The 19,331-nt window shown below is 27.6% G+C and overlaps 3 protein-coding genes across 4 annotated transcripts; 2 read left to right on the top strand and 1 right to left on the bottom strand.

The window, feature by feature from the left end:
• The first annotated feature begins 784 nt into the window (after positions 1–784).
• LOC105366624 (3 beta-hydroxysteroid dehydrogenase/Delta 5-->4-isomerase type 1) lies at positions 785–4,440 on the top strand. Its single transcript, XM_011505124.1, has 6 exons — positions 785–871; positions 1,199–1,483; positions 2,108–2,353; positions 2,704–2,862; positions 3,396–3,646; positions 4,285–4,440. Exons 1-6 carry the CDS (start codon positions 835–837, stop codon positions 4,438–4,440), a joined length of 1,134 nt encoding a protein of 377 aa, XP_011503426.1. The 5' UTR covers positions 785–834.
• A 2,112-nt stretch (positions 4,441–6,552) lies between these two features.
• On the bottom strand, positions 6,553–9,298 carry rogdi (rogdi atypical leucine zipper). 2 transcript variants are annotated; one of them, XM_011505097.1, is made up of 6 exons: positions 8,967–9,298; positions 8,243–8,314; positions 7,646–7,780; positions 7,287–7,565; positions 7,000–7,209; positions 6,553–6,928 (listed from the first exon to the last, which is right to left on the bottom strand). In XM_011505097.1, exons 1-6 carry the CDS (start codon positions 9,021–9,023, stop codon positions 6,854–6,856), a joined length of 828 nt encoding a protein of 275 aa, XP_011503399.1. In that variant the 5' UTR covers positions 9,024–9,298; the 3' UTR covers positions 6,553–6,853. The 2 variants fall into 2 exon arrangements, with proteins under 2 accessions (XP_011503399.1, XP_011503400.1); XM_011505098.1 differs by lacking the exon at positions 8,967–9,298 and adding an exon at positions 8,810–8,953.
• A 3,328-nt stretch (positions 9,299–12,626) lies between these two features.
• glu (structural maintenance of chromosomes 4-like protein gluon) lies at positions 12,627–19,071 on the top strand. Its single transcript, XM_011505096.1, has 10 exons — positions 12,627–12,942; positions 13,034–13,225; positions 13,308–13,484; positions 13,580–13,872; positions 13,944–14,223; positions 14,376–14,972; positions 15,096–15,461; positions 15,998–16,342; positions 16,757–18,285; positions 18,716–19,071. The coding sequence occupies exons 1-10, from the start codon at positions 12,691–12,693 to the stop codon at positions 19,011–19,013; spliced, it is 4,329 nt and encodes a 1,442-aa protein (XP_011503398.1). The 5' UTR covers positions 12,627–12,690; the 3' UTR covers positions 19,014–19,071.
• Positions 19,072–19,331: the final 260 nt, after the last annotated feature.

Here is a 19,331-nt window from a genome sequence, read left to right as displayed (position 1 = left end):
TTAAGTATTGAATATAAATGATGCCACAAAAAATTAAATTGAACATTTTTAACGAAACATTACAAAGAAGGCTTGAGAATTTTTTCAAAAATTTAAATATCAATATTTTAATTATAATTTAATATAATTTAATATAAGAAATCTAATCTTCAATATATATTAAGAATTCATATAAAATAGTAATTTTATTACAATTGATTAATTGCAAATAGAATGCCACTTTTATTTCATAAATAATTAATTTGTATTTATACTAAATTTAAATGAACAGTGACCTTATTTTGTTTGAACTGAAGGTAGGTTGCGCATTAGGTTTATTCCTATGATAGTAATTAATGATAGGTATCCTGGGATATTATTGAATAAAAAATATGTTGTTCGCAGAGTTCATTGTCCACTACTTAATTGAATAATAAAAAAAACCTGTCTGTGCAGTCTATGATATTTAAATATTGTTCAATTTTACATACAATCCTTTTATTAAAGAATTTGAAATTTTTTTTAGCACATTAATCATTAAATAATATTTTATGTATAAAATATCAATTGTTTATCATGAATATTAATGTGGATAAATAAAAATGCTTACAGTTAGTTAACCTTCCAAGCTTGAACAATAAAATTAATCTATCGATAACTGGTAATTAATATTACAATTCAGTTTTATTAATGTACACAAAATCCAAATATGATTGACAATGATAATAATTGATGTGCATAGATTTCGTCATATAAAAATGCACTTGTAGCTGTTTGTAAGTTGGTCATTTAAAATTAGCGCATCGGCATAATCGCGCGAATAGACTGAAATGAAGTGTAGTCGTCGGTATTAATATGAATCCAGTTGCAGGCGAAATCGTTTTACTTACTGGTGAGACATGTTTTTCTATTTAATAGGTCATGATAATAAAGTTATTACATTATCGTATTAAAATAGATTTTCAAATAGATTTTCAAACTATCCCCGTTAAGTCGACAAATTGTTTATTAGTTATTTTGTAAGAAAAGAGTATGTGAAATTCAAACCGTTAAGCAAGTAAAATAAAGTGCAATTGATAAATAAAAGGATATCGTCGGTCGAAGTATCTATTTGTTAATTTGTATATTTGAAAGTTCCACGATTCAATCGGTTGCCCTCCTAGCCCCTCTTTCACCTATTATTAAATATATTGCTCTCATGCATATATTTATTTTTAAGGTTCCAGTGGTTTTTTGGGACGGCATATTTTGAAATTCCTACTGGAGGACGATGTTGTCTCAGAAATTAGAGCTCTTGATAAAGTGCAGGCATGCAACAATAACAATAACGATTTGAGCTATAATGACACGAAGGGTAAGTTGAAGCTATACGAGTGCGATTTAGTGAATTTGGAATCTTGTCGGGAAGCTTTTCGAAACACCCACGTGGTATTGCATTGCGCTGGATTTGTAAGCTACGATTATCCTGCAAACGTAGATGAACTCCAAAAGAATAACGTTCAAGGTAAAGAACCTTCTATTCGTACATTTATTTTTATTCATTTTAATCATGATATTGCGATTAAATAACAATAGAGCACTGAAAGCATATCGACAGTTCCATAAATCATAATCACATAGTAATTGGCTAATGTAACATTTTAGTAATGATATTCATTACATGTTTAATCATATAAATATTGTGATTTAAACAAATATGTTTTCATTATTGACATAATTGGCACAGGCTCATAGAAATGATGTTTCTTATATTTATAAATTCAATTGTTTGTGCTAATTTATTTCGAATTGATTAACAAATTCAATCACTTTCATTTATTATATGTAAATTATCAATTAAATGAAAATTAATAAAATAAATGATAAGATTAAACAATTATTATTTAAGCAGTAGTTATAAAATCATTAGATTGTTTATATTAATTGTTGGATGAAAACTTCTAAGAGTTGATTTATCTTTAAACAATTTGGAGTTTGAAGCTTTTAATTTCATTTATAAATAAGCAATTAAGACAATTTATTCATTACATAAATAAACTATGTAAAAGAGCTTTTTTTTTTCTTTTTTTGGTTTTTTTTTTTTGTTATTTTTTTTTTTTTTTTTATCACATCAATATTATTTCCGTAGCTACTGAAAACGTCACTCAATTGTGCATTGAAGAAAACGTTGGTCGATTGGTACATTGCAGTACAACTGAAGTGACATTACAATCGTGTTTCAAAGCTGGAATCGTTGCTATTAGTATTTATAAGCAAGAATCGAAAATAGAAATTCCAGAAAACGATAAAAGATTAATATTTGGAGAGTATGCTGCATCAAAACTTAAAGCAGAGCAAATTGTCATTAAATCTAATGGGAAATTACTGAAAAATGGTAGAAAATTATCATTGAACCTCTTAAGCGATTTAATGATCCTTGCACGAATGAGCATATGTTTTTATTTATTTTTTTTTTCTTCCTTTTTTTTTTTTTTTTGTCTGTTTTTGTTTGTTTTTGTTTGTTTTTGTTTGCTTTTCAATAAACTAAATGAAATTTTTATGATGAATTTTTATAACAATATGCTTTTGCAAAACTCAACGAATGTTATTTTTTGTGTGGATTTTTATAAATCGTGAACCATCCTGAAATATTAATTAAATAGAATTTATGAAAAATAAGCAATACTTTTTTAACGCATAAAAATTAAATATTCAACAATAGTAAATGACATGTATTTTTTATAGGAAAAGGCCAACTTCGTACGGTTGCGTTACGGCCGACGTTACTTTACGGGGAAGGTGACCCACATTTGCTTTCAATAATTCTGCATGTGGCAAAGAATCGAGGTAACTGTTTGCCCAGACTTTCAGGAACCGGTGGTAAACAACAAATAACTTATGTAGGTAAGTTTCGGCTGCGGACAAAATACAATGTGAGCGCGTGAAAAAATATCGTATCAAAGAGTAGATTAAGTAATAATAGCTTATACGATTAAATCAAAATACATTTCCTTTATACTTGAAATTTAATCATTTCATTATTTCCATTAGCCTTGATTTTAGAACTTGATTGATTGAAATAAAAATATTAATCCTATTAAACTGGCAATATTCTCCAAATAATTATATTTATTACAGCAAGCAACCACCCATAATTGTAGATTAAAAAATGCATTTAACTTATGAAATATAGTTATAGACTAAATGTCGTGAAAATTAAGATATAATTCTTATTCAATAAATGCTTCGGATTAATGAAAGAGCGTCCTATTACATGAGTAAAGTATCGATTTTAAGAGAAATCAATGATTTGTTCCCCTAAGAATTAATCGCACACGCTCGACGAACCCTATTGTCTCATGCCAAGTGAAACAATCTCGCGCAAATTCCCTGTATAATCGGGGCGAAGCGACATTAAAATTAACCCATTTGTTAAGGAAATGCCGCGTGGGCCTTCCTCCGTGCTAAAGACACGTTGCAAAAAACGCCCGAAGCTATCGCTGGATTGCCAGTGACAATAACTGACGACACGCTGGTCGAAGACTTGACTCGATTTTGCGAACGAATAACAAGATCCGCTAAAAACTGTATAAAAGTCTCCACCTGGCCCCTGCCTTTTCTCATATCATACGCGGGCGCTTGGTTCTTGGAGCTCCTCTTAAACATCGGCTTTTTCAGGAAATTTCAGGTTTGTTGGAAGCCGCCTCTGCTTTGCGATAAATTAGGAGTATTAAACAAATGGCTAAAGTAATTCGATGAAGCAATTTTTTTTTTTTTTTTTTTTTTTTTTTTTTTTTATGGAAAACTTATTGATTGAGACTGTGCATAAAATACGCACAAAAAATAAAAACTATTTATCCCTTTAAAGTTAAATGTTTAACTTTACATTAGTTATTTATTCATTCAATTAATCATCCTTTTTAGCTGTTTATCATTCCGAAGAAATTCAAAACGAATTAAAAAGGAAATAAAAGACTTACTCTATTTATCTATATAACATTTTTATCTAAGATAAAATATAATAATAAAATATAGACGATAAGAAATTACGGTTACATACAAAATTAGTGATTACTTTATCAAATATAAAATAATATTATTAGTTTTATACTATTATGATTGCCGCCTTAATTGTTAAAAATCAATTACATATTCTTTTGTAAGCCGCCTATTTTTTTTTTTTTTTTTTTTTTTTTTAATAACCAATTCCTTTTTACCTTAGAAAATTACAAATTACACAATTTGATTATTAGAGGTTATTATAACTCGTTTTATTTATTTATCGACAACCAAATTGAAAATAATTTTCGTACTGTTCATACACAGGTATCACCGCGCAGCCTCGTTGCTTTTTTAGGTTCTATAATTCTCTATAATAGAGCTCGAGCTTCGATCCACATGAATTATTGGCCAAAATATACACATGACCAGACATTTGCCATAGCATCCAAGTATTACGGTGAACTCTGCAGTGAAAAATAATAATTTCTACAATAAAAGAGATAATTTTGTAAAATAAAAATATTTTTAAAACGTATTGGTTTTTAATCCATCTTACCCATATATATATATGTAATAAATTTATGCTACTTCTTCGAAAAATATACTTGTATGTCGAATAATAAAATCCAACAAATTAGATAAATTTTACATATTCATTTTTTATTACTTTTATATTTACAATTGTTTGTAATTTTATCTTTATTAAAATAAAGGTGACTGAATTTCAATTATATAATTTCTTAAACATTACATAAAATTAATTAATTAACATTCTTACTTATTAAATAAAAACTTTATATTTCCTTTTAATTACAAATAATAAATCGTAACAATAATAAAATTAGTAAAATAAATTTACATAAGCTCCCTTGCAGGCATATTTTTAATAATTCTGTTGTATACGTTTTAAATAACTTTTTTGTTCAATAGAAAGATACTGTAATTTAAAACATAATGCTTTAATTTATCAATTTGATTTGTTTGAAAATATTTCTTTACGTTTATGTAAAATTAATTTTAAAATTAAGAATTTATCTTACTTTCTTAATAATCAATCATATAAACGTTGTTTCAGTTAATTAATAATATAAATTTAATAAATAAATAAGCAATGTTTTATTATCAGAATTTTATTACATATATGTGAAATACTTTAAATAACAATAAAAACTGAGTGCAAGGGCCTCTAGCCCCTTGATGCACGTCTACACCATTATTGTCTGATTTTACAATATGCACAGGTGCAGAAAATCACTTCTTCCGTAAACTACAATTATTATTCTTCGTTTTTCAAAACATTAAATACAATCTATACGCATCCAATGATGAAGTATTTTCTTCATATTGAAATATTCGACATTCGAATAAGTGCTTGGTGACTAGCCGCTAAACTTAATAAGATATCAATACACCCCTACGCATTATATATCCTATAATTTTATAAGTTAAACAATAAGTATATGTATTTATATTTAATTTTTAAACTACATAGCTAATTAATAATCACAAAAAGTACATATATTTGCAGCATTAGCTTATTAATTAATTATTAAATTGATTAACATGCAACGACTACAAACGTAATTGTATACAGATTTACGCATGCACACATGCATGTTTAACAGTAATTAAATCTTACAAATGCTTATATATATACATGTGCACATACATATGCAATCATTACATGGGAGAATTCAAATTAAATTTCATTCGCATGATGCAATATAATTTGTAAAGCATTTATTCAAGTTATATTATTCAATCTCATTTCTCGATTAAATGGACTTTAATTTAATCATATTCTTCTGAAAATTTATGAAAATGATTCATGAAAATTTTAAAATCTTTCAACTATAATTGATGATTAATAATCGTGATTAAATGTATTTACAATATACGTGAAAATGAAATAAAACTCTTCCGACTCTTCCATTTCTTTCTGCTCTATTCAAACACGGTAGAATTAAAGCAGCGCACGAGGTCATGTTTTATAAGTACTTGATTTATATGTTTTTTTTTTGTTGCTTTTTCGAAACATTTTCAGTTAAAATGTATTTAATTAGAATTGATACATAGTCTAGTTCAAGAGCTTGTTTGCATGTCGCATCAAACGAAGTACAATAAGTTTTAAATTGTATAGATGAACATCCCACCAACATTTAAAAAACTTTAGCATAAAACAACAAAAATCAGTTAATTGACGCTTCTCTATTATTAAACACTATAATCTTATATTATTTAGTATTTGCCTCTTTGGCATAACAAGAATGAATTAACAATAACCTCTTGCGAGATCAAATTCCGAATTATTTAAATCTATAAACTGCTTTGATCCATTGAAGCAGCCTAACATTTACGAATCAAGTAATTTTCTGTTCTTTCCGATAATATTAAGGCAATTAAAATATAAAATAAATATATAATATCATGTATATAAATAATCAAAATCAAAACTATGTAAATATAAAATTAAGACTTTCGCGTATTGATAAAAATTATAATATACATTTTAAAATAATATGTAAATAATGTCATTATTAATTATTTTGAATAATTTAATTTAAAAATAAACTGCTTCAACGAATGAGACCCTTCATTTATTTTTTATTTTTTAGTTATTGTTATTTACTTTTTTATGTAAGAATACATAATATAGCAATTTGTATACCATTGCGTACGCACATAAAATTAATTACGTAAGTCTTTCATTACGTTCCATACAGAATATAAGATTTTGCAAAGTATTGCGTTATAATTACTACAATAAAGTGAATAATAGAACTAGGCACGTAATTGGCGAAGTACACTCTTGCACTTTCTTTTGTTAAAATCCAAATCATTACTTAATTAGAATAACTCTATCGGCTTCCGATCAATTTAATTATAAAACATTTTACTCTTGTAATTCCATTACCAATGGAACACGAGAACCTACTGTAAAGTCTTTATATTGAGAAAATACACAGATCTGAAAGAAAGTTTATTAAATTTGATTGTTATGAATTTCTTAAAATATTAATCAATGAATGTGATTAATACCTTGTCTTTTAATCTTTGACATAATTGTAATGCAATTGTCAGTAATACAAGTCCCTCATTAAGCCATGGCACACTACATTCAGCCTGCTGAGTTTCATATTTAACACTGCCATGTGCATTTTCTAATTGATAAACCGCAAGTACCAGCTTGTAGCTTTGAATATAAAAACTAATTGCTAAATTTTCGGGTAAATTTGGATTCAAAGATTTCTATGGAATACAAGATAATTTGAGATTCCATAAACTTTTTATATATTAAAATATAATTAAGTACAAGATTTATTTACCATATTGCGACTCTTAATGAGATCATCTAAATTCTTTTTTCTGGGGACAATTAAACTTGTTCTACTACGTTGTAAACAGCCTAAAATATTACCTAAAACATGCATAACTTCATCGGAAGTCTTAAATGAGTAATGTCTGTCAACATTATCGATGTGCGCAATTGCCTGTTGTAAGTGGTTGGCAGCATCTTGAATCTGCTGTAATTTCCATGGGTGATCATTCTGTATACTTGTTCTCATATTTACATTTTGTTGTCGTTGAACTTTAAAATTAACTTCCTAAAGATATTATTAAAAGGATACAAAGGGATAAATAATTAATGAAGTATAATCGATAGATTAGTTTGATTAATATTTACAGCATTTGTAATACTATCACCAGTAAGAACAACAACACATTTGACTTGGTCGTGATGACCAGCAAATACAAATCTGTCAGTCTTATTTTGCTGATCGTTTCCAAAGAGAGTCAATGGAAATCGTTGCGCACATTCCTAAACAGAAGAATAAATCTTTTAAATACTAAAATTGACAATTTACCAATCATTAAAAAAAAAAAAAAAAACTATTATATAAAAATGGCGATTGAGCATTGTTAATGTTATTTAGTTTATACCGAATGTCTTTCATTTTATTAAATTTTTTTTATTTTTCGAAAATGTTTGAAAAACCTAAAAGAGATATCTACTATTCTTAAAAATATATTAGCATGGTATTATAAACAAGATATATCGATACGATGTTTAAATGTATATATTTTAAAATCATTATTTCTTTTGATTAATAATGAAAGCATAAGAGACATTAGAAGAATAACAAACAGAATGGTTCGGATATCAAATTAAATTCATGAAATTTAACGAAATTGCATATAACAGGTTCGATCTTATTCGGATACTTAAAATCCTTGTTGTTCCAATCAAGATGTGGACAGAGCAGATTTTTATTCAGCTCACCATTAAAATATTGCGTAACTGCGATAGCGACGAATGAACTTCCTCATGCAAAACCCATTCGAATTCCATTTGCTATAAAAGGAAAAATTAATACATAATGCTTCGTTTGATATCGTGAAATAAGCGAAATGCAAAAGCTACTACAAATAGATAAGCTTTATTTATTTACGCGAAGTTTTGAGAGATCATTGATTAGTTGGTTTGCCTCGGGCAAAATAAACAAAAGATTGATTTGTGTTAAAAAGCATAATAAGGTAAAAAATACGTCTACACGTATATATATATATATATAAATATATAAATATATAAATATATATATATATATATTGTGCAGAAATATGCATACAAATGTTTATATATTATATAAACATTGCATATCAAATAATCTTTTGTACGATTAAAAGACGATTTTTTTTTTAAACGGCAGCTGGGGAATGCTTTTGGCGTAGTTTAAAATTGAGTTTGAGAAAAGATAATCGATAACGGGTGGACGGATGATGGCCGATTGACACAAATCAACATAACCTCTCGCGAGACATAACTCTTTGGATTTTGCGCGCGCCTTACCAAATTCCTTCTTTAAGCGTACGTTCCACGAGATAATGACACAGGGCGCCCGACTATCTCCCGGGGGGGATAAAAGCGGGCCGCTCGCAACGCACGAGAGCGAAGGCACCGGAGAAATAATGATTAGATAAAGGCTGATCAAAGGCAAATTGCTTACGAGATTGTGAGCCTCCTCCTTCTCACAGTCGGCCATTTTCAGCAGTGCTGCCTCCATCTGTTCTCTCTCCGCCTTTTCCCTTGGCTTCCTGCAAGCGATTAATCGTGGCGGGCTAAAGTGAGTTCATACACGAAGGATTGCCTTACATTGACGCGTATTATGCGCCCGAGCGTGAGGTCAACTCCACTTGTTTGCGCTCGTCGGCGAGAGCACGGGGTATGTGCGAAATTGCGAATCCGCGAGATATATTTTTTGCAGTCGCTCGATACGAATTGATTATGTCTTGAAAGAAAAATTCTTGCCCTTCCTTTTCCAGTTCATTGCATATGCCCGTGCATATACGTACGCACGTACGTACGTGCATGCATGCTGTGCAATTTGAGTATTTATGTACTTTGTAGTTCGCAAAACTATATGTGTTACAATAATAATGATAATAATGATAATAATAATGATTGGGTATGCCGTTCACAGCTAGCGAAACTAATTTCGATACAGTATAAACTTTATTTTTAATGTAGTATAAAAATATCGCAATCCACATGTATATGCCTGTATATGCGCACACTTACAGGGAACATTAATTTTATTTCTAAAATATTCTAGTTATTCAATGATTATGTGATACTGCTTCATTTGCTTTGAATGCGTAATCGCTATTTCTATAATATAGAATTTATTCAATTTGGAAAGTCGATGGCCATGAAAGTAAACAATTGCCATTTAATATTTATGGGAAAATGCATACAGCTGACATTATTTTTATTTTTATTTTTGTTTTGTTTTGTTTTTGTTTTCTTATGTTTTAGTTATATTTAAAATTGATTGCATTACTCGTATATTTACATTGTATCAGCATTTTGATAATACAGACAATAAGTATTTGTCATTTCTTTATAATTCAAAATATCGTGTGTTGTAATAATAATTGGATGTGTCCATCACTGCCGATGTAACTAATTTCAATAAAATATAAATGTATTATTTTCAATATTAGCTTTTAACATTAGTATAAAAATGGCAGGATAATATATATATATCGATAATATATATATTTATTTATTTATTTATTTATTTATTTATTTATTAAAAAATGTTTATCATAAAGAAATTATTTATATTCAATTTATACCGAGATTAATACATCGAGTTTTGTTTTTAATCAAAATAAAATAAGTATGTCTACTTTTATGATACAGTATACGACCTCGATAAATATTTGCTATTTGTTTTGTTTTACATTCTTTATTGAATAAATAAATATTTTTTATTGGGCTTAGTCATGCAAAATTTTAAACACGACTGTACGTATCGCGAAGCTCTTAGGGACATTAAATTCATAGGGATTCTCTCTTTTTTTGTTTATAATATTATCACTAAGATAGTATATATACACTTTTTAGCAAACACATTATCTGAATATTCGATTCAGATGATAAATTTCGATTATGAACGTATTATGATTCAAAATATGTTTATCTGAATAAAATTTATAACATACCAGGCCATTCGTTAAATTTAGTTTAATTATTATTAATCATTTATTGTAAATTTATAATAATCGCTTATTAGTATGATTTATCGATTTATATTTATTTCAATGAGATTGTTTCGTCGCATATTTAATGTAGACAGAAATTTTAGATTATTTATGCAGGTTCAGAGCGCAGATTATTCCATACAAATATATCTAAATGTATATGTGTACATGGGCACCGATAAATAAAAACAAAGGGGGGGGGGGAGTAAGAGAAAATGTTAAGACTTTTGCGAACATCATAGATTGATCGCAAATTCTTGAAACATAAATTTCATTTTATCATTTATTTATATTATTCTTTAATAGAAAAAAAAAAAAATGCAATGTGCTTTTCAAAAACGTTACTTCAGCAATGCAAAATGATTTTATTAATTAGGCGAATAAAAGAAATGGTAGTTTTTTTAATAAAATTTAAGAATTTTTATTGTTTCACCATACGATATAATAATTAAATAAAAGAATTTCGAACAATATATTTATAAATCGAATATATTATTTCTAAAAGTCATTAAGAATAACACGAAGAGCACACATAACCTTTAAAATTTTGTTTAAAATACCTCTCTTGCCAAACTTTTGGATACAGCAATTTTTTAAATTATTTTATTGCCAATATAAAATGTAATATATATTATATTTATATTTTTCAAACTTATTGATTCATTTGGCTTCATTCATATTAAAAAAAGAGAAAACGTGCCTATTAATTTATATATCACTATGCTGAAAGCGAATAGTTGGAAACAATATTAATTAATTGATTACGTCTAAGAAAGAAGAACAAAGTTCAAATATTTTTTAACACCATTCTTTTTTAACATCATTCATAATCATAAATGATACTTATTTAATCCATAGATCATTCGAGATATTTTAAATATAATGAAACATATATAAATGTAATGAACTCAAAAATTAAAAAGAACTAGGCAGATTTACTATTACATGGCTTTGCTACAACGAAGTACGGCAATGAAGTTAGATTGATTTAAAAGAAAAGTAAACCCCAATTTTAATCACTTGTGAAAATCCCTAGACCATCCCTAGTATATTTATATAAATTTCTCCTGTAATATGCACTAACATTTTTTTGTAAATATTCGTAGCATTAAGATTTATTTATGTCATACAATTTTTCAATATATAAAAGTATGCAAAGTTATCATCATGAACATTTGATATGTAACACTGACGATGATATATGAAATACTTAATTGTATATCGAAATTGAAATAACGCACATAAAAAGTTATGAATTTGATTCGCTCTTTCTCGAATATAAACACTTGAATGAAATACTTATTAATTAAAGACTTGATTTTAAATAATTTAAAATAAATGAATGTTTAAATAGGATTTTACGAACTTGTTTAAAATTATATATTTTGCGTACTTGTGATTAAATAAATATTTAAGTAAAATTAAGTATTAAAGCTTTCAATTTAAAACCGCTTAAAGTAACAATACATCACGTGACTTTACTCTGTGTTGTTTTAATAAAAAAAAATCAAGTCAGGGTAATTAAAAAATGATTTCTACATATATATATATATATATATATATATATATATATATATATATATATATGTATACACATCCATATACATACACATACAAATATCTATATATATATATCTATCTATATATATATATATATATATAAATAAAGCACCTAGGTAAAAATTAATTTATTGTGAATACAAATTATTTACGTTGATTATTTACGTTGGAGAAAGGCGTGGGTGGAGGTGAATTATCACAAAAAACTTCAAATTTTGGCTCAAGCGCTGACGCCATTGTGATAAATAGCTTGAAATGAACGTTAATTTTAAAATGTGTCCGTAAGCGTCGCTTGTCCGCCGCTTGTGTTTGTTTCGTGTACAATAGCATGTGTTGCGCTAATTTTAATGCATAACTTTGTAAACTTAAAAGAAATTCATTTGTTTAACATTAGATGCTTACTGTACTCTTTTATGCGTATAATATTCTTGAAATCAATGTGTGCTGTTTATGTTGACTGTTTAACTTTGAAATGTCAAAGTTTCTAACCTCTAAACTTCTTTTTGATTATTTACGTTCTTTACTATGCCGTTTGACCATAAATAAATATATCTATTCATTTAAAATACTTAAATAGTGGAAGTAATTAAGTGTTAAAGATTTTTTAAATAAGCTTACGTGAAAATGACGTCTGAAAATCTTTCAAGTAATAAAGACTCGGATGATGATATGGAAATTGACAGTTATCAACAAGTTGTAAATTGTGAAAATGATGAGGAAGGTAGTTGGAGAGTATCTAAAGATATTTACATCCCACCACCTCCACAATTGTTTGGTGCATACGATGCAAAAGGTCCTCGATTAATGATAAACAGAATAGTAGCTAAGAATTTTAAGAGTTATGCTGGTACTATAGAAATTGGCCCTTTTCATAAGGTATATTATACAAATATAAAATATTTTCATTTGATCTATAAAGTATCGTTTGAAGCAATCAATTTACTTTTTTTTTTTTCATTTTATGTAGTATTTTTCATCGATAGTGGGTCCAAATGGTAATGGAAAAAGTAATGCAATAGACTCTATGCTTTTTGTATTTGGATATCGAGCTAATAAAATAAGATCAAAAAAGATAACCGAATTGATACATAATTCCAATGAACATCCAAATTGTAACAGTTGTACTGTTTCTGTTTATTTTCAGCAAATAATTGACAAGGTGGACTATATTACTTTAATATTTTAAATATATATATAAATCTACTTATTTTTATTAAGCAAATTAATTCTATTATTAACAGCATGGACAAGATTACGACGTTATAGCTAATAGTGAATTCTTCATATCAAGAACTGCATTTAAAGATGGTACAGCATTTTATGAAATTAATGGTAAAAAAGTCCAGTTTAAGCAAATTGCTCAAATTTTGCGATCTCATTGTATCGATTTAGATCACAATCGATTTTTAATTCTTCAGGTACAGTTGTTACTAATCTAATTATTTTACTTGTGGAATGATACTATAATATATACATGCACAAATGCATATATATACATTTATTTATTTTGCAGGGTGAAGTAGAGCAGATAGCTTTAATGAAACCTAAAGGTCAATCGGAAGGTGACACTGGTATGCTAGAATTTCTCGAAGATATTATTGGTACTAATCGCTACAAGGAGCCATTAGAAAAATTATTTCAGCGAGTGGAATTCCTATCAGAATTGCGTGAAAAAAAATTAAGACGCCTGAAAGTAATTGAAAAGGCAAAAGGAGAGTTAGAAAAGCCTATGCAAGAAGCTGTTCAATATTTAAAAGTAGAAAATAATATAATTAAGTTGCAACATAAATATTATCAATGCAAAAGGTACAATATTAAATATTTATTGAAAAATATTTCTTAAATAAAATAAATGAAAACATAATTATTTATTATAGGTATGAAAATTCTGAACAACTGGCTAAAGAAGAAAAAGTTCAGAGTGAATTGGTTGCAGATTATACAAAACTTACTGAAGAAATGAAAACTATTCATAAGAACAGAGATGAAAAAACGAAAGATTTCAAAGAAAAATCAAAAAAATGGGATAAGTTACAACAAGAAAAAGAAACACTTTCGGTCAAATTTGAAGAAATTAGAAAAAAAGATGAAGGACTTTTTGCTGAGTCAGTAGCAACAAACAAACGAAGAAAAGATAATATTAATACAGTAAAAGCGGTAAGTGAAAAATTAATTTCTTTTAAAATTTTCCTTTATATATAGATAAAAACATATTGATATATTATCCTCTTTATTCGCTATTTATTAGCATAATTTTAAACAATAAGTTTTATTGAATGTTAAGATATTGATTTTGATTTATAAACTAGGAAAAAAATAAATTAGAAGATTTACTAAGAGTGCCAGTGAAAAATTTGAAGGATATAGAGGAATGTGAGGATCTTCAGAACAAGTATATGGCTGACCGTGAAAAAGAAGAAGCAGCTTTAGTTACATTAATGAGCGGATTGAAAGAAAAGACTGAACCTCTTATGAAAAAACGTTCAAAATTGGAAAAGGAACTTGTATTAGAAAGGAAAAATGTAGATGAAGCTAAATCAGATTACGAAATTGCTAAATCACAATTAGATCTTTACACGTCTGAGGAACAAAATGAAAAAATGAAATTTAATAAATTACAAGAATCCTTTACAGCTAGTAGTGAAAGATTAGTTGAATGTAAAAAGAAACTTACAGCAATAGATACTAAAGTTCCAGCAACAGAAAAAAGCCTGCAACATGCACAAAAGGAGTTGGATGATCTTAAAGTTGTTGAGAACGAAGTAAATGAGCGTTTGCGAAATACTCGAATAAAATATGACGAACAAAAATCAGCTATGCAAGCTGGTAGATCTAGAAATCATATACTTAATTCACTTATGACGGAGAAAAGGGAAGGACGACTACCTGGTATTTTTGGTAGATTAGTAAGTAATTTTTTCTATAAACATAGTTATAGAAATAGTTTGATTAAAATAAATTTTATGTTTAAAAATAATTATTAAAATAATATCCGTAAAGTGTAAAGTAATAATATAATTTGTTTTAAGGGTGATCTTGGTGCAATTGACGTTAAATTTGATGTGGCCATATCGACAGCTTGCGGACCACTTGATAATATTGTTGTGGATACCGTCAATACAGCAACCGAGTGCATTAAGTTTCTTCGAGATAATGATATTGGCCGTGCCACCTTCATTGCCCTGGAGAAACAGCAACGATTTATCCGGCATTGTCAAGAAAAGATTCGTACCCCGGAAAATGTTCATCGTCTCTTTGACCTTATAAAGGTGGAAGACAAACGAGTTTTACCTGCATTTTATTATGCAATTCAAAATACTTTAGTTGCTAATGATTTAGACCAAGCAACTCGAATAGCTTATGGAGCTCGACGTCATCGAGTGGTTACATTAAAGGTAATAAAGACCTATAGAGCAATAAAATTTATCAAATTATTTATCATGAAAGTGATAATTCTTGATAATTTATAGTAATACGATTTTTCAAAATTCATTTTTCAGCATATAAAAAACTTTCTATTTATTAAAGTTTTTATAATTTTACTTTGTAAGTTATACATTTTAACTTAAGCATTTTATTCTATAGTTTTATAGCCAAATTAAAAATGTATATATATATATATATATATATATATATATATATATAAAGCTATTTCATTATTTTATTTAGAATTTTTTAATTTAATGCATTTATGAATTATGTGTACTTAACCAAAAAGTCAAATTATTTAAAAATCGATCAAAAAATTATTTACTGCAATATTAAACGAATTGTGAATACTTAATATAAATAGCTATTTTTTTTTTATTAAAAATAATGTTGGAATATTTATTCATAACTAAAAATAAAATAAATAAATATTTATTCATTTCTAAAAGTAATTTTTAGAAATCAATTGGTAAACAATAAAATTTATTATTTGTTTAACAAGGGTGAGTTAATTGAGTTGTCGGGTACGATGAGTGGCGGAGGTCGTCAAGTATCACGTGGTCGTATGGGTCAGAGGGTCGCTAGAAGTGAGCCGACAGTTGACGATATTGAGAAGCTACAGTTTAACTTAGATGAATTGTTCGGGCAGTACAATAAGGCAAAGGCTAAACAACAGCCACTAGAGAATCAGATACATACTTTGAGTACGGCTCTCAAGGACATGATCATCGACAAGGACAAATTAAAGGTTGAAATTAACCACTTAAATATGGAAATTCCGAACTTGTCTAAACAGCTTAAGGAACAAGAGAAGAAAGCTGCATCATCAATTTCCAATCCAGAAAAGGTTTACTTGATTATAAGTATTCTTTAGAGTAGAGATTACAAACGTTCGATATAGTAGTTTAAAATACAAATTTCTAAAGTATAAAATTGATTTGGTCATACCAAAACTTGATATTCATTTTCCTTAAAACTAATTATTTAATATTAGTTTGACATTAACCGTTCAAATTTACTTCTTTCATTTATTTGATCTTTGAAAAAAATTCTATTGAATTACAATAATGTCGATAACATATAATTTAGAAAATTATGATAATTATTAAAAGAAATTATATTTTTTGCAGTCAGATTTGAATTATAATAATGAATAATGGGGCTGTTAATGATGTATAAAAATCAATTCAAATTTTAGTTTACAAATGTTATTTATAATCTTATAAAATGTGAAAATACAACATAAAATTTTCATTTGCAGGTAAAACAGCTGTTAAAGATTGTTAAGAAAACTGAAGACAAGTTGAAAAGTGTTTCTGAAAATTCTAAGACAACGGAGAAAGAAGTAGATGCGATAAATCAAGAAATCGAAGAAATATCGGGTGGTCTCGTTAAAGACCAACAGAAAAAAATTTTGAGTTTGACTAGGTCTATTGACAAAATCAAAGGAGAAATTTGTAGGCTACAAGTTGCTATAAAAACATCCGAGAGAAATTCGAAAAAAACAGAGCAACGTATTGCAACATTAGAAGAGGATATAAAAAACTGTGAAAATAGAATTCGTGTTATTCAAACGGAAAAAGCAGAGTTTGAAGAAGTTGGTAAAGATTTAATAAGTAAAATAAAGCAATTAAATGAGGACTTGGCTGAAAAAGTTGAATTGGCTGACAAATTAAAAGCAGATTTGGAAAAATTACAATCTCGTGAAAGTAAAATGAAAGCTATAAAGATTGATTTGGATCAGAAATTAAATGATACGAATAAGGTAGTTAAGGAACTAAAGAATCGGATTCCAGAATTGACGAAATCTATTGAAAGTATGAAACTCCAAGAAATTCCTAACGAAGAAAACGAAGTACTAGAAGAATTGACGAAGGAAGATCTGGATGAAATAGACAGTAAGTCCATCACAAATTCAATTCAGAAGGCTAAAGAAAAATTACCGAAGGAGATACCGAACATGCAGATTATCGAGCAATTTAAAGAGCAAAATGACTTGTATATAAAAAGATCTGAAAAATTGCAAAAAATTACAGAAACAAGGAACAGTATGAGAGATACATATAATGTGGCAGTGCGTAAGAGAATGCAAGAGTTCAACACTGGTTTCAATTTAATTACTGGAAAGCTAAAGGAAATGTATAGAATGATTACATTAGGTGGTGATGCTGAATTAGAATTAGTAGATTCATTGGATCCATTTAGCGAAGGCATTGTATTTAGTGTTCGACCACCTAAAAAATCTTGGAAATATATTCAAAATCTGAGCGGCGGTGAAAAAACATTGAGTTCGTTGGCCTTGGTTTTTGCCTTACATCATTACAAACCGACGCCTATTTATTTTATGGATGAAATAGATGCGGCTCTAGATTTTAAAAACGTATCTATCGTTGCAAGCTATATTAAAGAGAGAACAAAAAACGCGCAATTCATTGTTATTTCTCATAGATCGGATATGTTTGAGCTCGCAGACTATCTCGTCGGTGTATACAAAATATTTAACTGTAGTAAATGCGCAGTCGTGGACGTTCGAAAGTTCAATTCGAAAGTCGGTATAAGCGAACAGAACAATAATAGCGGTAACTTGATCAGGTCGCAATTCTTATCACAACCAAATCCGATTATAAGTGCGCTCAATGCTAATAGTGAAAATAGAACCGATGCCGTACAATCTCGAACAGTCAATTTACCAGCTACTTGTCCGGAAAATATTAATAGGGAAACCGAAGGTGAAAGCAGCAATGAGAATAACAATCAAACGAATGAGAACGAAGACAGTTTTAATTTAAGGTACATAATTTATTAAATACATGAACTTTTAATTACTTTCATTATTTTCATAAATAATTTTGAAGATTACGAATTACGCGGTTATTTTCATATTATATTTTTTATAATACTAAAAATGGATTAAAAATTACTTAGATTAATGTGTTATATTTGATGGATTTTAAAAGTACTTTTCCATTTCTATCTTTACCGCGAATGAATGAAAAATTTTCTATTTATACATAATTTTAAATAAACCAACAAAAACTTCATAAATTTGTTAAAAAAAAAAAAACACCGAATGAATTATAATTTAATTACATAATAATAATATTTCTATTAATGCATTCATGTCAATATACATAATATAAATTTTGTTAAGAATTATAATTTATGATTATATATTTTGAAAAATTAAAATATATATATATATATATATATGATTTTATAGACTTGGGGACATTAGTCTTCCCTCAACACCAATCAAACGATCGTCAAGTAGCTCAGCAAAGAAGCAAAAGCCGGAAAAAAATATAACATTAAAAAAACGAAAATCTTTACGGAAAAGCAGTCAAAATGAATTACATCAGGTATCAGAATCTTCAGAAAATCATGAGGCGTCTGAAGAACATGCAACAGTCGAACCTGAAATAAAACTAAGGAGGACTCCTCGAAATATAAGGAAGGAAAAATTTGTAGAAGAGACAACAAGCCCAGGTGCTACTTTACGAAAACGTCGACGACAATAGAAGGTTAATTGCATAAAATTTCGTATTAAATTTTGAGAAAAGCATTACAAGTCTCAAATATTTTACGATTTTTAGTTAATAACTGTATAAAGCAATATTTTTTCTGATATTCATGTATCAAAGTAATTTAAGAAATAATATATAGTTGTAGATTCTTAATAGATTTTCAATCATTTTTAAGAAATAAAAATTTATAATTTTATTTTTGTCTATTTTTTGTAAAAAAAAAAAAAAAAAAATGCAATAAAAGTATATATTCTATCGAGTTTTTAATGTAAAAATTGAATTTGTAATTTTAATTTTTGTAAGATAATTTTT

This window comes from Ceratosolen solmsi, unplaced genomic scaffold (assembly GCF_000503995.2).
Source record: "Ceratosolen solmsi marchali unplaced genomic scaffold, CerSol_1.0 scaffold16, whole genome shotgun sequence".
Lineage (NCBI taxonomy): Eukaryota > Metazoa > Arthropoda > Insecta > Hymenoptera > Agaonidae > Ceratosolen > Ceratosolen solmsi.
The sequence above is the reverse complement of the archived record's forward strand: the minus strand, read 5'-3'. Positions and strand labels throughout refer to the sequence as shown.